The sequence below is a fragment of the Coturnix japonica genome, chromosome Z, assembly GCF_054131305.1.
Source record: "Coturnix japonica strain WE chromosome Z, WE-NBRP24, whole genome shotgun sequence".
Classification (NCBI taxonomy): domain Eukaryota; kingdom Metazoa; phylum Chordata; class Aves; order Galliformes; family Phasianidae; genus Coturnix; species Coturnix japonica.
In genome coordinates this window covers 42,193,115-42,210,048 of record NC_140702.1, presented here as the reverse complement: position 1 = coordinate 42,210,048, position 16,934 = coordinate 42,193,115, and the positions used below count along the sequence as shown (strand labels likewise).

The window sequence follows — 16,934 nt, the reverse complement described above, 5'->3', positions numbered from 1 at the left end:
ACATGTGAGCTTCTGTGCCAGTGCCTTCCTTGCGGCATAGTCATTCAAATCAAGGGTTTCCAGTGCCAGGGGTTTTCCATAGGAAGTACTCTCACAAGCTCTTCACAAGTGTTTTGCCTGGTCTTGCAAGTGCAAAGGAGGCAAAAGTTCCTCAGCTACTTTCCAAGACTGAAAGCCGTGGGCAAGTGTGCTTGTACTGTTCTGTATGTAGCCCTACACAGGACAGGAGTAGCCATGGCCGAGCAGGGAGCCATTGCAGGAGTTATAGCCACTTCATATCAAGAACTCAGAAGTTTATTGCAGCTACTTATTTCCAGATTGCTCTAGAACCTCAGATTGCTCTGGTGACTGAAGTTCTCTGTCTTCTCATGGGATATGGTCAGGGTAATAGCAACACAAGCCATCTGTCACACCAACTGAGCAAAACTAATCCATCCTGACTCTGAGGGAGCCAGTTTGGGAAAACAGATTGATGTTCATTCCTACTCAGCCCTTGGTTATAGGGCTGAGGTTACCATGAGGAGCTCTGCTTGTATGAGGTGCATGAAGGAGGCAGATATCTAGTGAGAACCAGAGGGCTACTACTGCCTTGAGGAATTCTAGTGCTTCCAGTGAATTATTGTACTTTCAAGATAGGTTTTATCTTAACAAATCCTTTCTTCAGGGAGAGCTGATGTGCTTCAATTATACAGTGCTGTTTAAAGTGATATGCAATTTTATGCCTAGATACATTAAACAGTTTTTTTGTATGTGTGCACTGAAACTGGACATGCCAAGAAATTTGACTCATGGTATTTCCAAGATAATAGCTTAGAAATGTTTCCACGGCTAGTCAGAAACGTCTTACATGTCAACGATTTGTTTGACAGTAATTAACAATATTAATTCAACTAGCTTTAGAATTTTTTTCAGCATTGGCTTCCTTTAAGAGCCAGAGATTTCCAAGCAGTTTCCTGTCTGAACTGTAATCCATCTGTTACCTTGGATGGAGTGCAACAAAGATACACAACTCTGTGAAAATGAAATCTCATAAACCATATATTTACATTAGTTGAAGTTTAGAAATACAACTTTCCTAAAAGGGATGGGGTTACTGTCCTTGTCTCCTGCTCTTACATAGGTAAGTGTTGAGAGTAGTTTCTTCCTGGTTCACTACAGGCAGCATTTCTTTATATTCTGAAGTGTGTCAATGACAAACTAGCAAGGATGACAAGCGAGTCAAAGGATGATCAAAGATTACTCAAAAGAAAGAGAATGTATGGCTTGGTAGGTATTCATACAGGGACGTCCCTGGATGGATCTGAAAAGGAAGGGCAAAAAGACCACATAAAAGGGAAAGATAACTGTGTTTTCTTTGTCCCTAATATCATTTTCACAGTAGCAAAAGAAAAGTTTAGGCAATGGCCTTAGAAGAGCCTTGCGTATTGTCACTGACAGTTCATCATACCCCTAAACAGTGGGGTATGATAAGAAACAGATGATCTGAATTTCTTAACCAAACCCAGTGTTGCATATCATCTGGGAAATAACTGTGGCTTAAACTCAGTATCGGTGCCTTAGTCCAACAACAGGTTAATTGCATTTTTCACTATCTCTATTGCTGTTTGATCTAGAAAACATACAAGTTTATTGAAAAATATGAATTTAGCAACATTTTGTTGGAGAAGGAGGAAAACTGGAAACCTTCGTAACTGAAGAGCAATGAAATAACATGATCTGCATTTATACACACTCTTCTCTGTGTGACACTGACAAATAGTTGGCTTCTGTATGGATACTACGGTTCCAAGCAAAATTTTAAATTAAATTCCAGTATGTGACTAAGACATTTATTTTCTTAAGGCTGAACTACTTTTATAGGTCTCAGGATCTGAGCAGAGGTCTTGCTACTTTTCGTGTTTCTCCCTCTGTGCACCCACACACATGTGTACACACATGCTCCTGAAAGAAACATGGTTTTCTCATCAGGGATGCAGTTCCTGGATGGCCAGGCAGCTGTTCTGATTTAAGGACGTGTGACACTTGTGTCTTTCACATAGTATTCCAGATGTTGTAAAAGATTTCTGTGTATACTGTGTGTTAATGGAGAGAGTAGGAAAGACCTGTTATTCAGCTCATAGTCTGAATATAACATGAATGCTTGACAACTCTTCAATAAACTCAGAAATAAACATTAAGCATTGATGCTAGATTTTTGACAATAAAATTGGACGCCAAGCTCTTTTATTAGACTATTTTTGTTATATTCTAAGAAGTTATTTTTTCAGCTCATATTTTAAGGCTCCTTCCTCCCCCCTCCCCCCCCCAACCTCCCCTTTTTTTTTTTTAAGATTTTCAACAGCATGATTTATCCTCTGACACTGACTTCACTTCTTCATCCTTCTATTTTGTACACATGATCCTTCTTGCTTTCTTGTCTAAATGCATAGGGTTTGCTTCTCCTTTGAGAATTGTTTTGGGGATCATCCCCCTTTCCTCTACAGCTGCTGTCCTGGGTGTTAGCTGCAGGATCACCCTCAGGTTAGCTGTGTATTACAGTAATGAGGTATAAAGAAAGAGCTGATTGATTTTAATTAGTGATAGCAGATTTTTGTTGTTGTTTTATGTAGGTCATTTATAAGAAAGTTGCTTTCAGGCAGGGACTTTTCTACCACTCATGCTGTAGATCTCAGGACAAAACAGTGAGTGTTTCCTGGAAATCTCAGACTGTCCATCCACCTGGATGGACAGAAAAGGGAAGGAAGCTCTTTTGTAATCAGCAGTAGGGTGTAATGATCATTGATGAATGTCTGCATTCTGCATCTTTGGTGTACACTGACATTTGAAAGGTACCAACCTGGGTATTTTTTTCTTCCTTATTTTTCCTGTTTGTTTTTTTTTTTGTTTTTTATGGTGGTGGTGGTGGTTGATTGGCTGATTTGTTTTTCTTTTCTATTTTTTTTTTTTTTCCCAGCTTACTCTTTGTGGAAGTAACTTCATGTTCTCATGTAGGTTTCTCAGCTTAAATAGCCTGGTTGAAAGTGGGTAAAAACTACGGATTAGCGGCATAAACTCCTTGTGAAAAGTTTGTACTAAAGAGTGAATCCTTAGCTGGTAATGGTAGATACTCCTTAAGCCTGCAATAGATCCATAATCTTCTTCAGATTTAAAATGGCTCTTCAGGCATTGCTAGAATTTCAGGCACAATCTTAACTGTGCAGTTTGCAGGAGAGAAAACCACACTACTTTCTTTAACATTAAACGTGGATAGAGTTGAAATGAATTATGTTTATTCCACTTGTTAAAAGAAAACTTGGAGCCCGTTCCAGCTTGAGATCACATGCTTTCTGGGAATATATAGGTCTTATAACAAATCTCGGAATGCAAATAACAGGCACATGGCTCCCCTCTGGGTGGGAGTACAACTTATTTCTGAAAAATCTGGACCCTTAGAATGTCTAGCTGTGCTGATGCTTATAATTTGTGATGAGGTAAGAGTACTTGGTTTATGTGATTTTTACCTTGCAAGCCTTTTTAATTATGTCTTTGACTGGGCTTTCAACCAGTGCTAAACAACCAGGGTAAGCACCCATTTTTTAGTTTCCTTGCGAAGTAAAAGCATGGATACAGATTTTCTTCTTAGCTGCCTAGAAGTACAAACACAAAGTTTTATTTTAAAAATACCCTTCAGAAAACAGCTGAAATAAACTTGGCAAATTGGCATCCTCGTCCCTTTGTCTTACATTTAACTGTTAATGAGATTGTATCTAGATGATGGATGGCATCTGTAAAATTGTTGCACATGTGATCTTCTGCAGCTGTGGGGATCAGCCACATTCTGAATTTGAACACGTATCTTACCTTATATTTCACATTTACTCTTTCAATTATTGTGTTGAAAATAAATCAAATTGCATTTTAATAAGGGCAAGATAAATGGATAGTGTCAAATCATTGTCACACTTTCATTAGACACATGCAGCATTATGTCTAGCAGACTAAATTAATTCATGCTTTTTTTCCTAGCTGTAGACCCAAAGAAAAATTACATCATACTAAATGCTACGGAAACCTAAAACTGACTCAATTACCCATCTAAACTATCATCCAAAAATTGTTTTGCAGAAGGAAGTACTGTATGTGTTTAAAATACCATTATAAACTCCATGTCATGGATCAAACTGAAAATGGACTTTAGTAACAGTAGTAGAGGTCCTTCACCAGACGTGATGGAAGAGAACTTGCCTTCTTTATGCTTGGTTTAACTTCCTTGTCACTCACAGGAATTATATAAAAAATTTAAAAATAAATAAATAAAAAAACAAAACAAAACATGCACACACACAAAAAAACACCAACCTTTAAAATTTTTGTGGAGTCCCTTTTAAGTCTTTCTTTAAATACTGAGCTTGTCTTTAATGTTCTGCTCTTGAGCCCCTTTAGTTTGATGACAGTTTTTATTTCACCTCAGTGTTCTTTGACCCAGATCTAAAGGTCTTTCAAAAGGACTGGCCTTCTTTGTGTCAGCCAGACTGTAAGGGACATTTGTATATTTGCCTTCTAAAATGCATGCTGTGGTTAAAAAATGAAGTACACGTGCCCTTGAAGGGTGAATGAACAGCAACATAAGGAATGCAGCAGATGTCCTCTGTGAAATGCCAGAGAGTTGCAGCTGGATGAATGGCCTGTTGCTTTGTTCTGCTGTTGTCCTGTTTGATACTAGCCCCTCACTGAACTCCTCCTGTCAAAAGAAATGTCCATGTTTGGTTCCTTTGCAGAGAGGAAAACCCACTCTACCTAAACAGGCAGACAAGTTCAGGTTTGGGCTGTGCCTTGATGGAAGAAAGAATGGAAAGAAGAGAGGGAGAGTGGCTGGACAGGTGTCTTACAAATCTGACTTTTATTTCCTTCAGACATTTTATCCATTGAATTTTGCCAATTTGCACACAGTCTAAGCTCACTTAAGCAATTTTAAAATGATCAGCTTTCATTTAGTTACTCTTCATTTACTGTGCCAGTCTATCTGGCTTTTGGAATGAATAAAACAATATAATTACTCTGTCAACTTGAGTAAGCTAAGTTCTGATCTGTGAGCTAATGACTCGCTTCAGGGCAGAAGACTCCCAGGGGATGGTAGGAACAGCACTTGCAGTGTTTTTATCCCTCAGATGTATGGAACTAATGACTGTCAAAGGGTGCAAATGTATACAACACTGTGATCACTGGCTCTCTGTTTGTGGGAGAAAAGTATTCAGTGTGAGATTTTAGCCTTGTTACTGAGTTCAGTATAGAGATGACCAATAAAAGACATGGGCCTTCACTTCAGGCAGTCTTATGCCTAGCTACTTATTTTGCATCACAGATGACACTAGTGGGTGTTCAAAAATGCCCTTAAAAGATTTGTAGCATTAAATGATTTACACATTGGAAAATATCTCCCAGTAGTAAGACTATATAATGCATTCTTGGCTTATGAAAGTAAATGGAATAGTTAACCTCTTATTCTGATAAATCCCAATTAACTTGCATTTCATATGCTAGTGTGCCAGACTCCCTTTGCTCTATGGACACAGAGTGTTCGGTTTGGATCTCAGAATCATGTGATGAATTCAGTATCTTCCTTACACTGATATATAGTAAAACTGCTCACAGCCCTAAACCATCACCAACACTTCCTTTTTTTGCCCACAAATAACAGTATTCAATACTGGTGCATTTCAGTGGGTTTCAGATTTCATTACAAAACTTTTACACAGCTTCAGCGAAGATGAAACAATTTCAGTGTTGTGCTATCTCTCTCTGAAATAATCCCTGAGTGTTGACAGCTGACATCAGTCTTCTAACAAGTTCTAGCAGTATAATGTTGCTTGCTTTTTTTTTCTTTTTTTTTTCTATCTGGTGAATATGTACAAGACTCTGTTCATACACTTGTCTTCTCATTTATTCCAACTACAAGTAGAAGTGCAGCATTCAGTAATTGACTGCCCACAGCCACATTTGAATGAGTACACTTCCTGATCACTATCATGCATAGGTATTCGGATCTTTGGACAGAGAAAAAGTAATGATAGTTCCAGTTCCCTAAGATGAATGCATGAAAAGTTTTTGTTAAATGCACTTGTATCATGTAGATTCACTATGCTGTGGTCCTTTTTCTCCTGAGAAGCACCTTGGAAGGAACTTTTTAATATGCCATTTCATAGTTTCTAACTGCAAAAGCTAAAAGTGCAATTTCCAGTGTCTACAGCATTCTACAGCATTCTCTCTCTCTCTCTCTCTCTCTCTCTTTTCCTTTTAATCAGGAAAATACATTGCCTTACCACTGCCCAAAGTACTCTTCTATAATAATCATCCCTAGTCTCAAACTGAGATATTGCATGATACTCAAAGGATGAAGGCAACTTCATGCAGCAATCTTCACTAGAAGAGAAACTGCAGATCAGTAGAAATGTCGGGGAATGGATTTGTTCAGTGTCTTTGATGACTATGGCAATATCCAGGAAAAAGACAGAATTAAGCTAGCAACAATATTTTTTGTTCTTGATGTCATTTTTCATGATTTATTTTTTTTTTTATCCTCTCTCCCTCTATTCAGAGCTCCAGAACAGCTCGCTCAGAAGAAGATCGAGACTCACTGTGGGATGCCTGGGGTTCGTGGAGTGAATGTTCACGCACATGTGGAGGAGGGGCTTCATATTCACTGAGACGTTGCCTGAGCAGCAAGTAAGTTGGAGAACGCTTTTTACATTACTGATGGGAGAATCTGAACTGCTGGTATGTGTCAGACTATAAGAAGAAGCCAGTAGAGGTCTTGAACTATGCTGAAATTTCCACCTCAGTGTTAGAAAATTATGGATTGTGTTTTATGACTCAGGCAAGCAGCCAACACGTTTGATAAGGCAGCACAATTTTAAAATATAGTGGGAACCCATGGAGATACAAAAGCTGCTTGGACAGCTTGCTTAACTATGCTGAAGGCTGCCAGCTACTGAAAAGTGAAACCTCCCTACACTTTCACCATTTGAGCAGTAAGCCTTTTCACATATTTATACCAAACTACATCTAATTCACTAGATTTAGCGCCCCACAATCTCAGCCACACTGAGACTGTAAAAGCATCATATTGACCCAACGTGATATCCAGAACTATGTAAAAAAGAATTTACCCTTCTGCTAAGGGTATCTTATGAGTTATATTTCAAGCTACAGTACTTCCATACCAGCAAACCTTCTCCAGGAGGCAGGGATCAAATTGACAAGTGCAAAAGGTAGGCTCATCCTCGACTACTAGCTCTCAGTGGAACATGGGCAAGTCACCTGATAATATTTCCACTCTGTGGTGTATGTAATGTTCATCTATAAAATATTTCTAGGAAATGTTATTTCTTCGTACTTTAGGGGAAAAAAAGCCTGCATTAAACAGAATGTATGTAAAAAGTATTAACAGATTTCTGATAAAGGATATGAAGACAAACTCCAGACTTTGTGCCTTCCTACCATATTTGATACCTTGTAGATCGAAACATTAAAAATGTAATAACAATTTTTCATCCTGCATATTTTCTCATGTATTTTTTCTTGTGATCATAATAAAACAATGACAGTAAGTTCAAATTTCCCACATCTGATGCGTTAATACATAACGCTGTTTGATGAGGAAAGGAAACAGCACAAGTATTCAATCATAAGCTCAGGATAGAATGTTGTATATTTTAACACTATCTATGGACAGTTTGGTCTCCTCTTTTCAGTGATTATTGGTTAAATAGTGTGCAACAGTCTATTAGAAGAGGAAATAATAGGCAAAGGTATCATCTGTCACAACAAGCATAAAGAAACAACCTTTCTATTCCATTCCCATGAGAAGAAGAAGAAAAAAATCAGAATTGTTTTTAAACTTGGGGCCAAATTCTCATTTCTCACTCATTCCAGAGCAAATAGGAGTTCTTCAAAAGCCTTGTGTTCAGGAACTGCCTAAGTGGGAATTTGTTTTCAATTAGTGTATCTTAGGAAACTAAATGATGTTTTCTATAGGCATAAAATCCAGGCATTTTAGGAGATCTGGAGCATCTCCTTAATACAAGGGCTTGCTAAACCTCTGCCTCAGCTGGCATTAGAGGGGAAGAGTCTTGGACTCCACCTTAGAAGTAGTAGTAGTGGTAGTTTTACAGTATGAAAGCATAAACCATTCCTCTGGGAATTCCTCTTTGATTCTTGTCATGTTCATGTTATGAAGTGGAATAGGGAATAAAGATACAAATCATACAGTTCTAATTTCACACAGTACATTACTACTGAACCTTCAGTGCACAAGCAGTGCTCCTGCGTTAAGAAACCAAATGCAAACTTTGGTCCATCCAGACCCAGAAGATCCTTATTTCCACAATAGGATGCAGAAAGTTAATTAGATGCAGCATTTTTGCTAGCCAATGGCAATAAATCAAAAATAGTAAAATTTGACCTGGAATTAGCAGAGTATCAAATATGCGATAGATTTTCCTTTTTCCCAGTCTACATGCAATTGTTAATGAAATAAGTGTTTGAAATCATTATTCTTACTGTGGGCTGTGCAAGCATTTTAAGTTGCTTAAAAAAAAATAAAAATAATAATAATAAAAAAAAAAGCAGTGAGGAAGCAGGAGAAAGAAACTCACCAAGACTTTGAAGGTTTGAAAATAATGTTTTCTTGAAGTAAATCTTTAGATTAGAAAAAAAATTATGCACCTCTTTGGGGCAATTTATTGGTTGGTACAGTGTCTCTCGTATTTTGCCACATGTAATTGCATAGCAGAATGAAGGAAGATTCTACTCACTCCTATCAAGTGAAAAATGGCAACTTATTTAGATGGTTTGGAGAACACTTATTCTAAATATTTCTACTTCTGGGATGAATGTTTGTAATGTTTTTTGCCTTTTAATTATGTTTGAGATGACTTTCGAACCACTAGATGAAAGGAGAGAGTCCAGACTATCTACTTTGAAGAAATGCAAAGACTAATTGCCCATTCCTAAACACTACTAGTACTTGCAGTTAAATCAAGGAAAGCAGCTTTATTTCCAGCTTTTGCTTGCCAAAGTTATCTTAGTCCTTGTGTTATTTGTTTTGGGAATGTGTTTTGCGTTAGGCTTTTCCAGCTGTGACAAAAGAATGGAAAGTGTTAGCGCGAAATTCTGTTTTCTAGTGTTTTAGATGGTAAACATTTGAGGGTGGGGACTATTTAACTGTACATGTCATTACAACAACTGGTCCTAATTATTCTAAGAATATTTAGTATGATAGTGATATAAATAAATATGCCAGTAACATTAAGACACAGGAGCTGTCAGCCTGAGTCAACTACACATGCAATTATCCTGCACCTAAATGAGAATCAGCGTGTTACTTAAGTGTCAGAATCAGCCCTAGGAAGATAACATTCTGATAATTAGCAGGTGAAGACTGGGCTAGAACTCAAAGAATGATATTTTTCCTGCTTTTGTTGGCAACAACTCTTAGACTCTTCAGCTACTTTTGTTTTTTAACCAGAAGAACAATACTCCCTTTGAATTTTACAATTGTTTGCCTCAACGTACTTGTAATAATGAATTGTCCAGCTTCACAGTGTATTGGGTAAAAATTCATATGTTTTTCTTAGTTCAGAATGTTTGCCCATCATTTTCAGCATCTTTTTTAATACAGAGCTCAGAAAAAATAAACTAATCTTTCTCCCCTCCCTCACGAACTTGTCCTGCAGTGATGGACAAAACCGGTACAAAGTACCACTTCTCTTTGTCCTGAGAGACAAACTAGCAACTGTTGTGCTTCTACAGAGAACAGTTTTATGAGACACTGGATATTTGTCTGCACGAGTGCTAAAAATGTATAGGTTGCTCTGAAAGTAATGCCTTCTATTTCTTTCCATGGAAACTATAAAAGATACAAAGAGCACAGTAACAATTTGATAAAGCAAATTCTCAGCTATAAAATGCTATTAGTCAACATAGCCACTACCAGTAGCTATGCATTTTTACCAGCCATGAAGAGGAGTCTGCAGGCCACAATGATAAAAATCTGCACCAGCAGAAATGACCAACTGTAACAGAGCTGCTGTAATGGTATTGTTCATAGGAAAATGTCACAGAAGTATCCGGTTCTCTCCATTTCATTTCTGATTCCAGGTAAAAGAGGTAGAATAGCACAGTGACATGAGAGAAGGCTCTCTTCCATTTCAAGTAGTGCAGCAAGCACCATGGTCCTCCTCTCTCTCCACTGGTTGTATTTATTACCTGTATTTTCTTTTCATTTTGTTTTACATTCTTTTATCTTTTGTAGTAAAGTAGTTATCCCTCCTTATCTTAGTTGGGTTACTCATACTTCCTTCCCCCCAAGAAGAGGGAGAGGAGAGCGGGTGAAGTCCTATCACTGAAGTCCTACCACCTGGGTAGTTCTGACTCTGGCTTGTAGTGGTAAACACGGCAAACTCAGCACTGGCAATAATGCAATCCAGGACAATTTCACCTTGGTGACACTACTGGTTATACAGATACTGACAAATTTGCATATGCTGTTCTTTCTGTTGCCACTGCTGAAATGTACTACACACAGAATCACAGAATCACAGAATCACACCATCTCACTGCGCTCACATTTACCGTTTAGTCTCCAGGAGCACTCAGCAGGTGACAATGAATATCAGTTGGTGTCATTTTTCCTTCATGGAGGAATTCAATGTTGCACATTTCCTTCATATGCACTTCCATGTCAAATGACATTTTGTCCAACTGCCGCTCTTCTGCCATCTCTCGCACAGCAACAACATGTAATGATATAATATTGGTGTGAAGGTTCAACCTCTATTGCTGTACCACTACCATACTCTTACATCTTGGGCCAAGCTAAAATAGGAGGCATTACTTTTGGAGCAGCCTTCATTCACAGGCAGAGCAGGTGAAGAGATGCTGGAATATGGCCACTGCCTACTTCCTTGGCATGCAGCCACTATTTGTTATGGTCCATTTAGGCCACAGTCGAACTGAAGTGATAATAACACTATGTCATAAAGCATAGTGAGGGTTAGTACGCATATGTGTCAGCCAGGGTATTTAATAACCATGTATATATTGATTCAGGCAAACTGAATCAGGATAATAAATGAGGGAAACTTCTTTAGATACCAGAAAATCTGGGAATTTATTTCATGTACTTGTTTGCCCTTTGCAAATGTGTATTATTGCAGGATGGGATAATGCATAATTGATTCTCAGTTTTATTGCAGCTAGACTTAGTCAGCCAGTAGAACAGCCACTGAAATGTATGTTTGGAAGTAGGTGCAAGAAAACAGCTAAGTTTGAAAAAAAAAAAAAAAGTCAATTTTATGCTGTGAAACAATTTTCTTCTGACACAGTAGTTACAAGAATTTTCTGATGAACAGAATAATTCCTCTGCGATCATAAGGTCTATAGAATAAACAGCAAAAAAAATTTGAATAATTGCAAACATAATTGCAAAATTAACAGTAATTAGATATAGGACTAGAGGGAATGGCCTTCAGTTTTGCCAGAGGAGATTCAAGTTGAACATTAGGAAAAAATTCTCTGAAAGAGTGGTCAGGTGCTAGTAGAACAAGCTGCCCAGGATGGTAATGTAAGTCACCATTCTTGGTGGTGTTCAAGAAACATTAAAATATTGTACTGAGGGACATGGTTCAGTGGGAAGTGTTAGTGATAGGAGAATAGTTGGACTGGATAATCTTGGAGGTCCTTTCCAAACTAGGTGATTGTGATTCTATAAATTAGATCCACAAATCTAAATAGCATTCTGTAACACGTCATAGAATTCTCAGGTCACTTGAGATATTAGATGACTTAGGAGGAGGATTTTCTCTATCCTGGTAAAAATATAACTGTGTCCTAATGAATGTACATGATTTTCAGAGTAGGTTAACAGCTGTCTCATCTTCTGCTTCAGTAGAGAACTGTAACTGTTTCATTCTATTAGTGACATCCTCCCTGATATGTTAAGTGATTTAAATGAAAGGTAGTCAATCTCGTACCCAGAGCTGAGAGTGATAGACATGATTTACATAAATATGTATCTGGATTGAAATGTGGACTACCTTGCAAAAATGTCTTTGGATCATTTACTTGCACCCAGTTTGGCCAAGCAGCTAGAGTGCTCAAAAGACGGGGGTTCAAGCCACCCGTTCTGTGTTTTATTGCATCCAGGTCTGGATTCCCCAGCACAAGAAAGATATGGATCTATTGGAGAGGGTCCAGAGGAGGCCCACAAGGGTTTTTAGAGGGCTGGAGCACCTCTTGTACAGAGGGAGAGAGATTGGCTTGTTCAGTCCAGAGAGGAATCCAGGGAGACTCATTTAGGCCTTAGGTTGCTTGAATGGGGCTTATAAACAGTAAGAGAGAAACACTCTTTACAAGGTCTGGTAGTGGCAGAATCATAGAATGGTTTGGATTGGAAGTGACCTTTATGATCATTTAGTTCCAATCCGTCTGCTGTAGGCAGGGTCATGCCCCACTAGACCAGTCTGCTCAAAGTCCCATCCAACCTTGCCTTGAATGCTTCCAGGGCAGGGCCTCACTGGGCAACCTGCTCCAGTGTCTCACCACCCTCAAGTAAATAATTTCTTTCTAATATCAGGTCAAAATCTACCCTCTTCCATTTTAAAGCCATTTTCCCTCTTCCTGCTGCTACATATCCTCATAAAAAGTCCCTCCCCAGAACAAAGAGAAATTTTGAATTGAAATGGGAGATTTAGGTTAGGTGTTAGGAGGAAATGTTTTGCTCATGAAGCACTGGCAGAGGCTGCATAGATAAAGTGTGGCTGCCCCATACCTGGAGGTGTTCGAGGCCAGATTGGATGGGGTCCTGAGCTGGTGGGTGGAATCAAGTACACAGCAAGGTGTTGGGACTGGATGATCTTTAAAGCCCCTTTCTACTCAAGCTATTCTGCCTTTCTGTGATTCAGTGAGTCTATGATATATAGCTCATAAGCAGTGTTCACTGGAAAAGCTCCTCTATGTTCATAATCCTTTCAATAAATCTGTTCTGAGATTTAAATGAAAAAATAACTAGGCTAGTCTTTGCATGGTGTGGACTTTTTATAAGCCATGCAACATTTAAGGTAGAGTTAAATTGTGATGCCATAAAGCCACAAATTGTATGTTAGAGAACAGGAGCAGTTTATTGGAGCTGGGAAAACACGTTCTTCAGATGCAGGTTCAAACATCCTCAAAACATGGGGTGCTTGGTATTTGTAGTCAGTACAACTGTTTCGTAAAGACCAGCTGCAGAGCTTGGATCTAGTTCTGAGCTCAGGCATGTTGAGATTTGGGATATTAGTACTTTGGTGCCAGTGATAGGTTTTAGGCACAGACCGGGTGGGATTTAATGTTATGTTTCCTTTCACTTAACTGTAGAGATAGTCCTTACCATTGTTTTGCTGAAAGGCGTTTCTTTAATTGTTGCTTTTTTTCTTTTTTTTTTTTTTTTTTCCTTTCTTGGCTAGTAAACAACTGAAAAATATTTTCAAGTGTAATAACTTGCTGTATATACACAATGTGTTGTATGTTCAAATCTAAGTTAAATAGACAAAAATTTATGAAGATTAAAAATACTACAGTGAAAAACACAAGAGAATAACTGAAAAACAAACAAACAAAAAAAAAAAACAGAACCAGTGGCAATCTGAAAGTAATCTTTTTTTTTCTCCTATTTTTTCTTTGTTTTTCTCAAATTTGATTTTTCTTATTTTGATTGTACTGAATGGCTTTATTGTATGGAGAGTTTAGAGAGTGCTATATATTGCTTGCCATTAGAAAGCAACACTTGGTCATTCTGAGTAATGCAAAGGGTATTTTGAAAGTAAAAATTGGAATAAACTATACTCTGTTTAGCAATCTATATATCAAAAGTCCAGGGTCTGCCTTACTTTCAAGTAAATACGATGCCAATCTTAAACTCCAGTGGTAACAGAAGTTATCCACAGTAAGAGCTTTGTGTGAGTGGGAGCACTGTTGGAACTATAGATATCCATTTTAAGTTCCAAATAAAATTCTCAAATCCTAACTCTTCCTCATAATTTCTGGAATTTAAAATTAAATTGTGACTTGAACTTAATGTTATCTTTAGAAGGAAATACTTTTATCTCTGCCAAGATCAACAGATAAATTAGCTCTCACGGACTCTGTTATTTTGCCTAGACTGAGTGAATGGCCAAACATCAGTAACTAGGCTAGCTACCTGTAAGTTACTTCGGCTGTTTCTAGTGTTATAGCCTATTGTGTAAATAAAATTTTAGAAATTGGATGGCTTTCTGAAGGAGATATTTCACCATTCAGTTTCAATAAGGACAACATTGCTTGCCCAGAAAAAAAGCAGTTCTTTTGTACTAATATCACTATGAAAGAGACCTGTTTTTTTCAGTTACAAGTAGTTCATAATTTCTTCAAATTCCTAAACAAACAATTAAATTTGGGATTAGGTTAATTATCACATAATGCCTTTTCTTTTTAGACAGTGGGATCAAATGTACCCTCAGCAGTTTTGCTAGTGACATTACTCTGAATGGTGTAGTTGATAAAATAGAAGGAAGGAATGCTATCCAAAGGGACCTGTACTGTCTTGGAAAGAGAGACTTTATTAGATTCCACAAGGCCAAGTGCAAGGTCCTGTACCTGAATCAGGACAATCCCAGATGTGTGTACAGACTGGGAGAAGAACTCTTTGAGATCAGCCCTGCAGAGAAGGATTTAGGGGTCCTGGCAAAAGAGAAATTTAACATGAGTCAGCAATGTGCACTTGCAGCCTGGAAGGCCAACACTGTCCTGGGCTGCATCAAAGGAGGGATGGCCAACAGAGTAAGGGAGGTGATCCCACCTCTTCTCTGCCCTTGTGAGGCCACATCTGGAGTATGGCATCCAAGTCTGGGGCCCCCTGCTCAAGAAGAACATGAGCCAGCAGTGTGCACTTTCAGCCCAGAAGGCCAACTATGTTCTGGGCTGCATTAAAAGAAGAGTAACCAGCAGGGAGAGGGAGGTGATTGTCCCCCTGTACTCAGCTTCTGTGAGGCCCCATCCAGAGTACTATGTCCAGGCTTGGAGCCCCCAGCACAAGAAGAACATGGAACTCTAGGAATGGGTCCAGAGAAGATGATCAGATCAGAGGGCTAAATGCACCCCTTCTATGAATAAAGGTTGAGGGAACTGGAATTGTTTAGCGTAGAGAAGAGAAGACTCTGGGGAGACCTCATCATAGCCTTCCAATACTTGAAAGGACTGTAAAAATGGATCCTGCCCATGGCGGGGAGGTTGAAATTAGATGATCATTATGGCCTTTCTCAGCCCAGGCAATTCCATGGTTCTAAGGATGCAAAGCTGTTGGAGCAGGTCCAGAGAAGAGCCATGAAGATGATCAGAGCGCTGGGGCACCTCTGTTATGAAGAAAAGTTGACAGTATTGGACTTGTTCAGATGGATTGATTTGATTCCCTAATTAAAAGACTGTGGAAAGCATTATTTATGCAAAAGTAGGCCTTTGGTGGCCACAGATTAGAATTCATGTTTTGATTTGCCTAGCCAGCTTCCTGCCTGCAATGATTCAAGTTGGCACTTTGTATTCATTTTGTTTATTTTTTCACTCCTGCAGAAAGAATAATCATAAATCTGTAACAAAATTTGCCAGGGAAAGTTGGCTTGTCTATCCATGCCCACTTCTCTTTTCTCATTGTTAACTATTGCTTTTAAAAAATCTAGTTTTTCACTATTTGAAGAAGACGCAGGAGATTCTTAATTACCTAAATATAAGGAATGAAAGGTTCTTGCAGTTACAAGGCCAAGCTACACGTCAAAACACGTGAGTGCAATCTGCCTAACCCATTGTGTCATGTGAGGAGCATATTAACAAAAGGATATGGCAATTTTTAATACAGTTTTTCATTTTATTGTCAGTTCAGTGATATGAACATGCAATTGTACAAAATTGTACAGACCTTAGAAGGAAGTTTGAAAACAAGAATTCATATTCAGAATGATGCTGATGCATCAATACTTTTCATAATGATTTGATTCTGCCAAGTTTCATTTATAGGAAAAGGGATTCACTGAAAGAATGAAAAAGACTTTTTCTCAGAAAAGGAGAAACACAGAAATTGTAATGAGGATGTGAGGGAGTAATAATACTGCACTACATTTGGAATAGAGGTAAGAGTAGCAGGATGAGCAAAGAGGGTTGCAAGATGTGTGAGAAACATGGCCTCATGCCTGCTTGGCACCAAGGGAAGTGAAGGTCTTACTCAGCTCATATAAGTTGTCATGAGAGCAGAGAGGCACACAGCATGTTTTCCTTACAGGTGCAGTGCCAGAAATAAAATTTGTCCCACAAGAGTGGTTATCAAAAGATGTAAAAATGAAGGAGTGAATATTGTCCAGTGTCACATCAAATTTCAAACCCTGTTGTGAATAGTTGCATCAAAATTCTGATCCACAAAAATAACCTACCTCTGGCTTCTAGTTGCTTGCTTATGCAGAGACTTTGTTCTTAATAAAAGTATTTCAAACTCCAAGGACCACTGAGAGTGGCAGTTTATGAGGTCCTCCTTTGAAAATCTCTTTCATCACCTGTAGTAATTGCAGATAAAGGCAACTCTGGCTTGCGGTTGCTATTCCTTCTGGCATAGATTATTGCAAGGCTTCTAGCTCTAGCTGAGCACAACAACACATCCACTTTAGACCTGTGAGGGGGTGGAATTGAACTAAGTTCCTCTATGAACTGGAGCCTGAAGAAATAAATACCAGGCTTTAGTGTTGTTTACATTAATCGAAGTGAATATTTTAATATATTAAAAGTTGTTAACCTCTTTCATAAACTTTACTGGAAACAAGTGACTAAGTTTGAAGAAAGAAACATGATTCCTAATAGCTTGCTTTTCTTACATTGTCACATGATAATAATTGCCTGTCAAG

At 38.4% G+C, this 16,934-nt stretch overlaps 1 protein-coding gene across 6 annotated transcripts in view; it reads left to right on the top strand.

Moving 5' to 3' along the window:
• The window catches only part of ADAMTSL1 (ADAMTS like 1), a 379,149-nt gene that overhangs the window by 216,015 nt on the left and 146,200 nt on the right, over positions 1 to 16,934 (top strand). For all 6 annotated transcript variants that reach the window (XM_015849101.3, XM_085529433.1, XM_015849102.3 and 3 more), the window contains one exon: positions 6,575 to 6,702. In XM_015849101.3, the coding sequence (XP_015704587.2) occupies positions 6,575 to 6,702 (128 nt within the window). The remainder of the gene's footprint in view (positions 1 to 6,574; positions 6,703 to 16,934) is intronic.